General features: G+C 49.8%; 2 protein-coding genes across 2 annotated transcripts; one reads left to right on the top strand and one right to left on the bottom strand.

The window, feature by feature from the left end:
* Window positions 1-6,375: 6,375 nt before the first annotated feature.
* Window positions 6,376-9,803, bottom strand: NEUTE1DRAFT_127323 (uncharacterized protein; the record flags this gene model as incomplete). Its single annotated transcript, XM_009849433.1, has 3 exons — window positions 6,376-7,006; window positions 7,067-9,245; window positions 9,362-9,803. The coding sequence occupies 3 exons, from the start codon at window positions 9,429-9,431 to the stop codon at window positions 6,376-6,378; spliced, it is 2,880 nt and encodes a 959-aa protein (XP_009847735.1).
* Window positions 9,804-10,181: 378 nt separating this feature from the next.
* Window positions 10,182-11,366, top strand: NEUTE1DRAFT_107080 (uncharacterized protein; the record flags this gene model as incomplete). Its single annotated transcript, XM_009849432.1, has 5 exons — window positions 10,182-10,233; window positions 10,394-10,519; window positions 10,561-10,625; window positions 10,693-10,827; window positions 10,962-11,366. 5 exons carry the CDS (start codon window positions 10,182-10,184, stop codon window positions 11,364-11,366), a joined length of 783 nt encoding a protein of 260 aa, XP_009847734.1.
* Between the last annotated feature and the right edge of the window lie 725 nt (window positions 11,367-12,091).

The following is a 12,091-nucleotide window of genomic DNA, read 5'->3' as shown; positions in this document are numbered from 1 at the left end:
AGTGATGTTCGGGCGTCCGACAGAAACCACACTATTGGTTTCTTTTTTTTTCTTTTTTTTTCTTTTTTTTTCTTATATATATATAAAATTGTTTGTTGATGTTGTTGTTGTGCCATACGACAGCGGATACACCACACTACACACTAGAGACTGGCAAGAGCACGGGCAAGACCTCTCGGTCTGGAGATAATCTCATCACCGCCGTTGTGGCGAATAGATGGACCGCACCCGAATGACAGGGCCCTTCACTCTCACACACAAAATCGTCGCTTCGGGTACCCTGACCAGACGGCAGGGTCCGGGACAAGCCGCAAAGTTTGATGTTTTATTTTCATTGCCCATGTGTTTTTCTCCACCACGTGCTTCGTTTCGAGAGCTCGGGTGTTAATCATCATTACTATTTTTTTTTTCCCTTCCTCCTTTGAAACTTCATCTGTCGCCGGAGCTTACATATCACGAAGCGTCGTTATCCCCGGATTGCTCGGAGAGAAAGGCCGAATCTACTGTCGTGTAACCCGACGTTACTGTACCCGTTCCAGATTGATAAAGTGTGCCAGATCTCGGATCCATCTTGTGTATCGCGACCACATTTCGGGGTCTAATTTACGCTGCATTTCCATCTCCTGCTAAGCCTATCTTCGGCCGTCACTCGTCACGACTTGTCCAAATGAAAATCCCCAAGATGTGAAAAGACAACCAACAACCAATGAAATGGAGCCGAACAGCCGTGACGAGCACGACTGAGCGGCGAGACCCAAACTGCGGCCATTGTCACTTTTTCATCACCCAGCGGTAGAACAGGCCAATCCCAAACTTGTCGAGTCCCTCGAGAGACTAAAGTTTGCCACGTCTGTCTAAAAAGCCGATTGTCTGCAGCACGTTGTCAAGGCACCGTCGCAATGGCATAGGCCGCTAGAAGTCGAAGCTACTGCAGGTGAAACTGATTTGGGAATCTTGGGAAAAGACAGAGGGAAAGACTAGGGCCAAACGATGTAACAGTAGCATTTGTTTTGACTTTATGTTGCATTCGCCCATTCTTTCTTTTCTCTTCTCCGCCGCCGCTCCCTACCGATGGCCAATTGACAAAATTGGTCGGGGAACCAGAACCTGAAAAAGAAGGAGAGCAACAACAAAAAGGCGAGCGAGAAAGACAACACCAAGAAGGGCTTCATGAGAAAGGGACAGACTACATATCCCGCCCGCGGTGATGAAAAGGACCCTTTGCTTGGCCTAGCCTAGCCTCGGGGTCACTTAGCTTTCAGGTGCACCTTTTTGTGTTGTTGAAAGTAGGTACATACATCGCGCAAGTGCCTTATCAAACAGACCATGTTCTCGTGGTGTACTGTGCTTGGTTAGGACCCATATCAACGGGCTAGTCGTCGATTGCAGGAGAGAATGCAATTGCTATCTATGATCGACGATTCGTGCCCGCCCCCCAACACCGACTACGACCACGCAGTAGTGAAGCTTAGCGCTCGTCATTTCTTTCTTTTCTGGATTTGTCCTGTTTTTCTTCTTCTTCTTCTTCTTCTTCTTCTTCTTCTTCTTCTTCTTTTTCTTTTTCTTTTTCTTTTTCTTTTTCTTTTTTTTTTTAATGTTGTTTCTGTTATTTCGAAATTTTTTTGTGAGATCGATGGCGCCGATGAATCTCTCATCCCTCGCTTGCTTTTGTGGCTCCTCTGAATCCGATGAAGTTCCTCTACAATGGTAGCCTAGCCGCGTTCCCACAACTGTCCCCGCATCTCAATATTCAGCCACGACGGCGCGGACAGCTAGGTCGCCGACGACCTCTTCTTGACTTAGCTGCACGGCAGTCCAGTCACTTGACCGATTTCGCAATCTTGAGACAGCTATTCAGGCTGAAATAGGAAAGCAAAACCGGGAGTGCTAATTCTTTCTCAACCAGCTTCCACGCAAGGGAGGAGACATCACAAGATCTCGGAGGCCTCTCTGAAGCTCACTCACCTACCCATCATCGTCTGTTAGGACCTAAGGATTCGTACACTATAGTGTATATCTACTGTGGCTAATGTGGATGTGTGGGTAAAGAGCAAGGCATGGTTCCCCCAACTTCAGTTCCAAACTGCTGGTATACCCATGTTATCGCCGACCTCGCCTAACCCAAACCACCACGTCCACCATCACGCCGCCGCCTTCCCATTCTCGAGCGTTTTCAATATATCCCTCGTTTGTCTAAATTACCTGGTGGATGCGCCACATCCGCAATCTGGGACACGCCCCCTCAACTAAACTTCCCGTCAGCCTGTGCGACGATCTACGTACCTACCAAAAGAACAATGCCTGAGCCTGGTTCACACTGACTCTTGCTTCCTATGCTCTTGCTATTGAGAGCTTCTCATGACAGATACACATCCAACTGAATTGTTTGTCCTCAACAAATAGCCATCAGGATACCAATCAAAGACTGTCGAAGGTCCCGTTCGGCTTTATGAACTCATGATACCGGAAGCTAACCCACCCAAACGGCGCCCCCCCCCCCCTCACCCCCAGGTTCCCCCAAGCTTGCCAAGCTTGTCCCCAGCTCTTCCAAACGTGAACCCCCCAAGAGAAAGAGGACAAGCAACAAGCAACATCCAAGCAAACGACATACACAAACGTGGGGTAAGAAAGAGAAGTTGAGAAAGAGCCGGAGACAATCCCTATTTTGGAAAGACAGAGCGAAAAGATTTTGGTTGGGGAAAATAAAGCGAGAGACCTGGACCCTGAGAGCCCGTAGTTTCTTCGACTTTGATCTCGAGCATTTGAACCACCATACAGGCGAGACCAGGCGAGCCTACATAATATGAGTGAGGATAGGCAAGAGACGAGCGAGCGAGTTTTCCGCAATCGAGTTTGGTGTAACGAAGAAAGAGGTTGTGGGTTCGGTATATACGCCTGGTGTTGCTTGTTTAGTTCCTAGCTCTCACGCCGTGAGTGAATAATGTATAAAAGCTGAGAGTTGAGACCGGTATGAGTGAACTTACATGGTTGGTTGGTTCCTGTTTTGTTATCGACCTGAGGGTTTCTCAACTCAGTAGACACTTTCAGCACTGCTTCATCAGACTTTCTCTACGATGTGCTTACCGTATCCACTTCACGTCAACAAGCACCTTGCATGTCTCTCTTCATTCAATATGTCTGACCTGTCGCATGGGCCAGTCGTTAACACCGACTCGTTGTTGCTCAAAAGGATGGATCCTTGATGATTGGGTACTCATTCGTTGACGGAACGGTTGCGCACAATGGCATCAGCTTCCTTTCTGCCTTCTGGGATTCCGGATGGATGTCAGCAATAGAAACCAAACCTATAAGCGTATTGAAATTCGTATGTACCTAGTAGAGGTAGACTGACAGGCTCTTTATCAATTAGTTAGCGTCTTCAGATCAAGTACCTACCTACCTAGTTTGTTGAGCGGAATGACTCCGTCATTGTATCGACCACCCACTCGTTCTCTCTTCTCATCCTTCAGCTCCCCCCCTCGCAAGAATCCCAGATACGCATCTCGGCCGTCTCTGGAATGCAGATGTCAATATGTCTTGGCATGAAGCCATAGAAGTGCGTTGCGTTGCATGGCGTTGCATGCATATGCACGTATCCACTCATCCATCCATACTGGACATCAATCCTTTGTTCCTTCGTTTCTTCCTTCCTTCTTTCATTCGTCTTCCGTCGTGTTCTTCCCAATTCAGCACTTCGTCTCCTTTTCCTCGTCTTCGATGATTCCTTCCTTCGTAAATCCATGGTTACAATAGAATGTTACATGCCTTTCGAGGAAGAACCGCCGAGTGTCAAGGCTGACTGCAGGGTAACCTCAGGTAGAGATACCCAAAGTAGTATTGATGCAGCCGAGGATGGAGAAGGGAGGAAGAAATGACCTAAGGACACACCTACATACACTACATTCGAAACAAGGAAGGGTTACGTGCGCGGTCGTGTACCTGCGTGACCCGCCCCAGACACGTTGGGCAGCACATGGCGGCGATACTTATGCAAGCCCTGAGGAAGAAATCACACATTTCAGAAGAGAAACTCTATCCGCACGTGGATAAAACTCTATTCGCACGTGGATCCACTTTGGTTTTCTAAGTATAACTTGGCTAGAAGAGGTCGGATGGAAGTAAAAGTAGTACCGGATTATTTGTTGATTTTTTGCGGATTTTTGGGTATACATACCCCCATTACTAGGCCAGGCATTGGCTAGATTCCACTTTTGGCCCTTTTTAATATTTTAATATCTTTATTATTTTCTTTATTTCTCTCTCGTATCTTCTAAGATTTCTCCACTCTCAAGGCATCTACCTTGACGTTCTAGGTAGTATCAAATAGACGGAAAAATAAGAAAAATTCTGATATAGTTTATGACCCCCTACTAAAACTGTGAGTATTAGAAAAATATTATTGAAGTTGGCTTTTTTTTTCCACGTGCGGATAGAGTTTTATCCACGTGCGGATAGAGTTTCTCTTTCAGAAAGGGAGGCTGACCGGTTTCCTGTTATTGCCTGGTAAGGTGGGCATCAACCAGTAGTAATCATGATACGGGACAGCATCAGGCGGCTCTGTTTGGTTGCTTGTGTAAACGTTGTATGACCTCGGTAGTTTTATTGGACAGCCGCACAAGATTAGAAGAATTGATATCCATCATTTTTTGGCCCTCGACTTTGGTGTGAGGAAGCGAGGTCATCACCATCCATCAAAGAAACAGTCGAAAGACGTGGACGATCGGTAGCCTGTCATTCTGTCAACCCCCTTCCTTCTGGTCCTCACCTTTTGTCATTTTTCATTCTTCTTTTTTCCTTTTGAAGACACGGCGCTTAACAACCTTACAATCTTGAATCCCACTCTTAACCGCGAATAGATAGATATCTAATCACATTGGCACATCGTATCGTGAACAAGATCATATATATCATCTACCTTATACCGGGCCGATATGAACCCCAGGCCGGGGCAGGCCCTGGGGTAACTTGGACCTTCCAAACATCAAGCGACCTCAACCTAAGAGGCTCGCTTAGTTTCTACAGAACAAAAAAGAAAATCCGAAAAGCGCCTGAAGGAGTTAAATAAGCGAACCGTGACAAGATCCTTCCCGTCTTTCTTCTTTCTTTCTTTTCCTCTTCACGAGCCGGACCGTCTTTTGCAAAAGTGAAACATTAGCGAGTCCAATCTGGTGTAAGCACAATGGAAGCGAACCGGTTGTGATCTTCTCTTGGTTAGCGTGGACTCGTATGTACCGTATAAACCCTGTGTAGCACACGGGTAAAGCTTAAGGCTCTGAGATACTGGGCAAGGATCGATGTCATTGATGTGTATCCTTCCTTGAGTGTGGTTTCCATGTAGGTAGGTAGTAGTTTTGCTGTCGACAAAGAGTCAGTTGCAACTTGCCAGTCAGCTTGTGGCTTGCAAAGGCTTGTTGGGGTAGTGACCTCCACCTCGTTCGTCCGTCAGGACGCCAAACCTTACTTGCCATTCGGATACCACGGCATGAATCACCACTAGCACTTCCACACTCCCCTTCTTCGCCTCCATCCTTCACTTCAATTGCAACATTGACACCTCGCCCGTGGGTGATAGATGAAGCTAAATTGCGGCCCGCGCCTATGTGTCTTGGATCACATAACGGGCGATCATATGTCGTTCTGTCGTTGCAGTACCCAACTAGGTAGTCCATGTTGTTGGCCGTTTTCGTTAAAATCACAAAATAGAGTGACGCGTCTTAGCGAAAGGAACCCTGACGGAACGGACGGACTCGCTACTGTCACCCGAAGCTGCCAATAACAGAACTTGTCCGCAGCGAGCTGGTCACCAATCGAATAGGAAAGCAGTTGGCGATGCTACCTTCTACTTGCTAGTGTTCCTAGGGAAGAAAGCGCAGATGCAGGTATAAGGGGGTCTGTGTGTTGTCTTCGCGATCGGGATATCAGCAAAAGTGGACAGCTGAAGGACAGGCAGATCAAACGACTTTGGAGAACTCAGCTGGGGTCTGGTCGATGGCTGAACTTCTAGCCAACTGACTGATCTATGTTGGTTCTTTTTGTGGGGTGGATTGAACCGACTTGCCAATGCTTTGAATACCTACCGTCTTACCCTGTAATAACTATCAACACTTGTGCTATGCTATATGTCTTGTGAATCTCTTTCTTCCCCCAACGCCATTTTACAGGTATTTTTCATACAATAGTACCATTCAGGTCCCGCACATTGCCCTAACCAAGCCCTTCAAGACAAACAACCCCGCCCATCTGTCTCCCCAGCTGGGACAATCATCCTCTTGGAGACAGTGCGGCAACCAATTCCCGCCTCTTGGGTGTGACTTGGGACTTCTAGTCTCGCTCAATCTTGATGCCCGGCTCGGTTTTGACGTCCTTTTGATTATCCTACATCAGATAGTGAGCCAAGACCGCCTTGGCCTCATCGTTCAGCCTCTCACTGGCATACTTGGTGATCAAACCATTGTGTGCCTTGTCCGATGCCTTCAAGAAACCTGTAACCCATTGCTGGACATCGGTGATCTCAGGGAACTCGTCCCTCGGAGGTCGCTTGCAGGTGCTGAGCGGGGTGAATCCAATACCAAACCCGATATCATCCACGTCGGCCTCGTTGAGGATCTCGTCACCAGCACCAGCGGAAACCTTGGGCGGGTTCTTGAGAAGCTCGAGGAGGGCGTTGCAGGTGAAGCCCCAGCCCTTCATGTAGCGCTCGGCAAACGCCTTGGACTCGACCAGTGTCTTGCTGTAGGAGATGACGGCAAGCTTACGGTCGCTAGGACGAGCGAACTCGCGAGTGGTGGGAATCACGACTTGGAGATAGAACGGCGTGAAGACGCCGGACTGGATGGTTTCGGCATGCTTGATGAAATAGTCAGTTCCCAGCCCAGCCTCTCCAGAGCGAGCCGAGACCAGATGGTAGAAGCTAGCAACACGAGTCTTGTACGAGTCCGAGGGGTTCTTCTGCAACTTTGTGAAGATAAGAGTAAGGATAGTGCCGAAGTAGGGTTCCAGAACCGATCTTTTCCATGGTTAGCTTACTCGTGGTCCTTGAGAGAGTTCGGGGGACGTTGTGACTTACGCAGGGAACGAGCAAATGACAGATTCGAGGATATCGAAAGCATTCTGATCCGTCTTCTTTCCATTCAGAAGACTTTGGAAGATGGAAAGAATGGGCTCGAGCTTGTTCTCTTTGACAATCTCCTCAGTAGCCTTGGGGATGATAGCCGCGATAAACTTAGCAAGGGGAGGAATGTTACCCCTAGTCTCCCAGGGACCGGGGGCGAGAACAGCATCGATGAGCGCTTTGAAATCTCCAGGAATAGAGCCAGATTTGTTGAGATCCAAAAGCTGAGTGAAAATCTGGAACACATAGGGCACGAATTCTGTAACATCCTCATTGAGGATGTAGGTGAAAGGCGCCCATAGGCGGGAAAGCAGGTCAACTTGAGGGGCGTTGCTGCAATACCTGACAATTGCACCAATAGCTTCGAAGTGGAAGTAGTAGAACCGAGGGTTACTGGGGTTTTCCTTGATAACATTGGTGATGTTAATGAGGTGATCCAGAATGTTATCGATGTCGCACTCCAAAACACCGTCCTTGATCACGATCAGAACTCTCATGATGCACCTCATGAGGAACTCGTTCTCCTGTAGCTTGGCGGCTGAAGTGTCCTTCTCAACCAAGGCAAACAGATGCTGTAGAAGGTCCTTGGCGTACGGCTGAATGTCGGCCCGTGACAAGATATGCTGTCCCTGATCATCGGTGAGGAAGAGGACTCTCTCCAAGGTGGTGGCCGCGTATGTGTAAACGACGTAGTTGGGTGAAGCCAAGTTCTGAATGAGAGGGTTGATAGCGCCACCCCACTGTTCCTTGCTAAGCTGACTCCTGAAGTTGTACAGAAATTTGATGGCGTCGACCTTGGGGATGGGCTCGCCGCCGGTGGCAACCAAGTCGGCCGCAATGTGCTGCTGGAAGAAATCAATAACGTTAACAAAGCTGTTGACGGTCTTGACACCCTGGGCCGCCGTGACAGCTCCCTTGGCGGCGATGGCCAAGAAGAGGTAGACAGCAGTGTCCTTGGCCTTCCAGTCGGTCTTGCCCATCTCCAAGTAGTGGTTGATGTACTTGGACACGACCTGTGTCACAAGGGCCTCAAAGTCGTCAAGGAGCTTTCTCAGGAAGTCAGTAGCCGCCTTCCTTCGCGAATCGGTATCTGAACCCTCAAGATCACGACGGATGAACTCGATAGGCTCGTCTTCAAAAAGCTCAATGTCAGACTCCCTGAGTGTCACGTTGGGAAGAATAACCTTCTCAACAATGGTACCCAGGATCTCCTCGTTGTTAAAAACTTGGGCATGGCGGTGGACGGAGGCGACAGCAGTAAGGAAGTGGAGCGCCTTGCTGACAAGAACATCGTACCGCTTCTGGGGCCCAACACTCGACAAGACGTTCCACACGTTACTTGTGAAGTCCTGTACGTAGCCGCCGAAGTCGTCGTCGTATTTTGTGACAAAGAGGTGCAGGGCGTCGCAAATATCCGATTTGAGGATCTCGATCGGTGTCGCCTCGTCCTCCTCATCGTCAAACAGGGGGTTTGCGTAGCTCAGGTATTTGTGAAGGACCATGGTAATGGGCTGTAGGTTCGTCTCGATGATGGGGGGCAAATCCTGGCATGAAAGGTCAAAGAAGATTCTTGTCAAGAGACTCATGGTCTCAAGCCAGCCCTTCAGTGCCTTCTCGTTGGTCTTGTTTGCTTCAATTTGTTGGTCGGCAACGCCCAGCATCTGGATAAAGGAGTCGCCAAAGGTATTGACAACATGGTTGACTTCGATGTTGAGGGCGTTTGAGGAAAACAGCGGACGCCAGCGGGCGAAGATGGAGTGTGCTACTTCTAAGACACCGTTTGTAACCTTGGGGTCAGTGGTGGACAGGCGGCTGACAAGATCCTGGGTCAAGGTATCCCAGCGCTCCCAGAAATCGGAATCGGCAATGATGCTGATGGCTTCTCCGAGCTGGGTCTGTATCGTAGGGGGGGAGGAAATCATGAGACCGACGAGCTCCTGCTTGATGGTGGCGACCTCATCCGGGGGTAGCTTGTAGTTGCCCTCCTCGTCGACATAGTTGTGGCGGATGAAGTTCTTGAAAGCGAGGGCGGCGGCAAGGCGAATGTTGCTCGGTTGAGCGTCGTTAGCCACGATGCTAAGGAGGGATAACGAGTATTTGGGCTTCTTTGCCTCTTCCTTCAAGGCGGTCTCGGCTGTGAAGAGGTAAAAATCAGCAATCAATGAGCCCTTGAAGCCCTGCATCTAGAGCTTCCCTGGGGGCTTTGCGGTGACTGTAGTCGAATCGGGGTGTGTAAGGCTGGCTGCTTACCTTTGCGATGGTGTCGCGCGTCAAGAGTTGCCTGAAGCAGTTGTGCGAGGTGGTCGAGATTGGCTGCCATGGCGGGCGAGCGCTCTGTGTGTGGTTCGTTGTGGTGGTGGTGGTGGTGTTGTTGTTGTTATGATCTTGTGTCGAGGGAGGGAGAGACAGTGAGATAGATGGAGGAGGGACCGTGACGCGGGAACGGCTTGCAGATGCAGAGAGTGGACGTCGGCCTAGAGCAAGAGCAAGTTGTGGCGGTCGCGTGAAGATTCGAGTTTGTGGAAGTCTTGGTTGTGTTGGCGACTTCGTCCGGGGAGGAGATTGAGGTGACTAGGTAGGATTGGATGTTTGTTGACTTGGGAGACGGAAGTGGTGAAATCTACGTAAGTAGGTACAGAAAACAAACTGAACGTGGAGCGCGACGACCACGACACTTCAGTTGACAAGCGTGCCGGCAAAGAAGAACTGGTACTGGACCTCTCCGTCTGGGATTGGAACTCAAAAGAAGCCCACGACGTCTTGCAGGTGGGGCTCGTCCCGGTTGCCTGCGCCGGAGGGTGGGACACGCTTGCTACATCAGCGGATTTGCTTTAAGCTTTGGCCAATTAGACGGCCGTATGGAGGTGGGGTCGCGTTGACATTCCCGTCACTTTTGCAATGAAACTTTGAAGCTTTTATCGCAACCATTGCACTTTCTGGAATTGGGAGGAAAGGTACTTCTGGCACCTACCTCCCGCTACTGAATGTTGTTAGAGATGATGATCTGGAGCTTAAAGAGTCAGTGACATTTTGATGAACATCCGGGTGATCATGACAGTTAGTTATCATGATGCCATTCTCAAAAACCACTACTGGGAGCTGCCATCATCGACCTAGTCTAGGTACGCGAAACAACTTGAACTTGAAAAATGCCGTGAATGCAGACAGACGGGTGATTTCAAACTGTGACATCAGAAAGCAGAAGCTCCCTGAACTGCTAACTTCTCCACAAGTACTCAGCTGCATAGCTCAATCTGTAGGGGTAACCTACCTACGCAGTAGGTACCTATGTGGTGTACACCGTCAGCACGGACCGTCCGGTCTTATGGCGCGGTGGACGTTATCTTGGATCGAAAGACGGGGAAGCTTCCGATCAGAAGCTGTTGAAGCCTCCCATGCGCGCTAGAGGTATCAGTGGGGGCAGCCAATGACTGAACGTGCGCAAAAAGACTTTCTTCTTTCTTTCGTTCATTGCAAGCAACCCCCCGGAATCCGCCCCAGCTCAATCTACGATGTAGGTTGTGGTTCCTTCTCCTTTTTTTCTTCTTTTTTTCTTTTGACGTTGACTTTGACTTGTACAGTCACTTCAGTTCAGTTTCATCTGGGTAACACTTCAGATTCCATCCAACTCAACATTCTTGATTGCTCACCGACTGGTGATTGGAACAAAAAGACGCAATCCCGTCGGCAGTCTAGCGACCCAACATCAGGCCGTGGTTAATACCCATTACCTTAGTACCTTACCTCTTGGTTTCCTACCATCAAGAGTTACTAGTACCAGCCAAGGTGGAAGCTACCTAGAGGCTAAGAAAGGCGGGACTCCAGCTCGCGCTCTTGTTGGGTCATTCAGGTTGTTGCCCACCAAGACATTGTGCAGGTGTTGGGCTTCAAGTGTCATCCATATCACGTCCCGTCAGCCAGCTACAACTGCCCATCATCGTCGTCATCATCGTCAAGCACCCCAAGGTTATCGTCCGTCCGGCGCATGTACACATCGACTCTGGCCTCTGGTACGAACTGCAGCCACGAAGCTTCGACCAACCGCGACCGCCCAAACCGACTCGTCAACTGCCCGATCGTCCGAACCCTCAAACCAGCTACAGGCAACTCGACCGTGAGCCCCTCGACGGTACTACGTGACTACACGGTACTGGCCCGACTCGCCCGATTCGGTTCAAGTTTGCCCATCGTCAACAAGGGCTTAGGTTGCGCTCCATCAATCGCACCCCGGCCTCCCATCTGCCTAGCTGCCTAGTAGCTGGCCGTTGAGGTACCCGGCCTGCCCTGCCGTCTCGTCCCATCCTGCGATTGGCACCACTTTATGTACAGGTAGCAGTCGACACCTTGGTAAGGAAACTCTCATGGCACTCCCGTTCGTGTCTCCATCCTTCACCCCCCCTCCTCCGGCAACCTAACCACATCCCGCCAAAAAGGAAAAAAAAGAGTCACCTCACGCAACACAAGACCGGGGTCTTCCTTTTTTTTCCCTTCAAGATTCCCTTCCATCTCTTGATCATCTCCCTTCTATCGCACATTATCAATCCCATACCACCTACATACTATACCTCATCTCCATGTGTCTCTCCCCAACATCCCACATACTACTCCCCCCCCCTTTCCTGCTTCTTGTTGGGGATGTCCACCCTCTTCTACACTACCACAGCCGTACCGGTCACCAGGTCAACACCTCACCATCCATCCCATGACTTTCTCTTGTTCCGCTCCATCAGTCTTCAGCCCTTCACGTCGGTACCGCTCCGTACATGATTCCACCCCTTGCCACGTACCCTGTCGCTCCCGGACCTGCCTGACCTGCTCGACCTGCATGCGGCTCCTGCAAGTTCCTGCAGGGCTACCGCTCACTAAACCCGCTGCCACTTGTCCCCCGTTCTTGGCGCGCGTCTCCCAACAGCTTCTAGATAAGATCTAGTTTGTTTCTCTGGACTGCACTGAATCGCTCGCTGCCCTCTCCTTCTTCAA

This window comes from Neurospora tetrasperma (assembly GCF_000213175.1).
Source record: "Neurospora tetrasperma FGSC 2508 unplaced genomic scaffold NEUTE1scaffold_1, whole genome shotgun sequence".
In the NCBI taxonomy this organism is placed as follows: Eukaryota; Fungi; Ascomycota; class Sordariomycetes; order Sordariales; family Sordariaceae; genus Neurospora; species Neurospora tetrasperma.
Note: the sequence above shows the minus strand (reverse complement) of the source record. Positions and strands in the feature narration are given on the sequence as shown.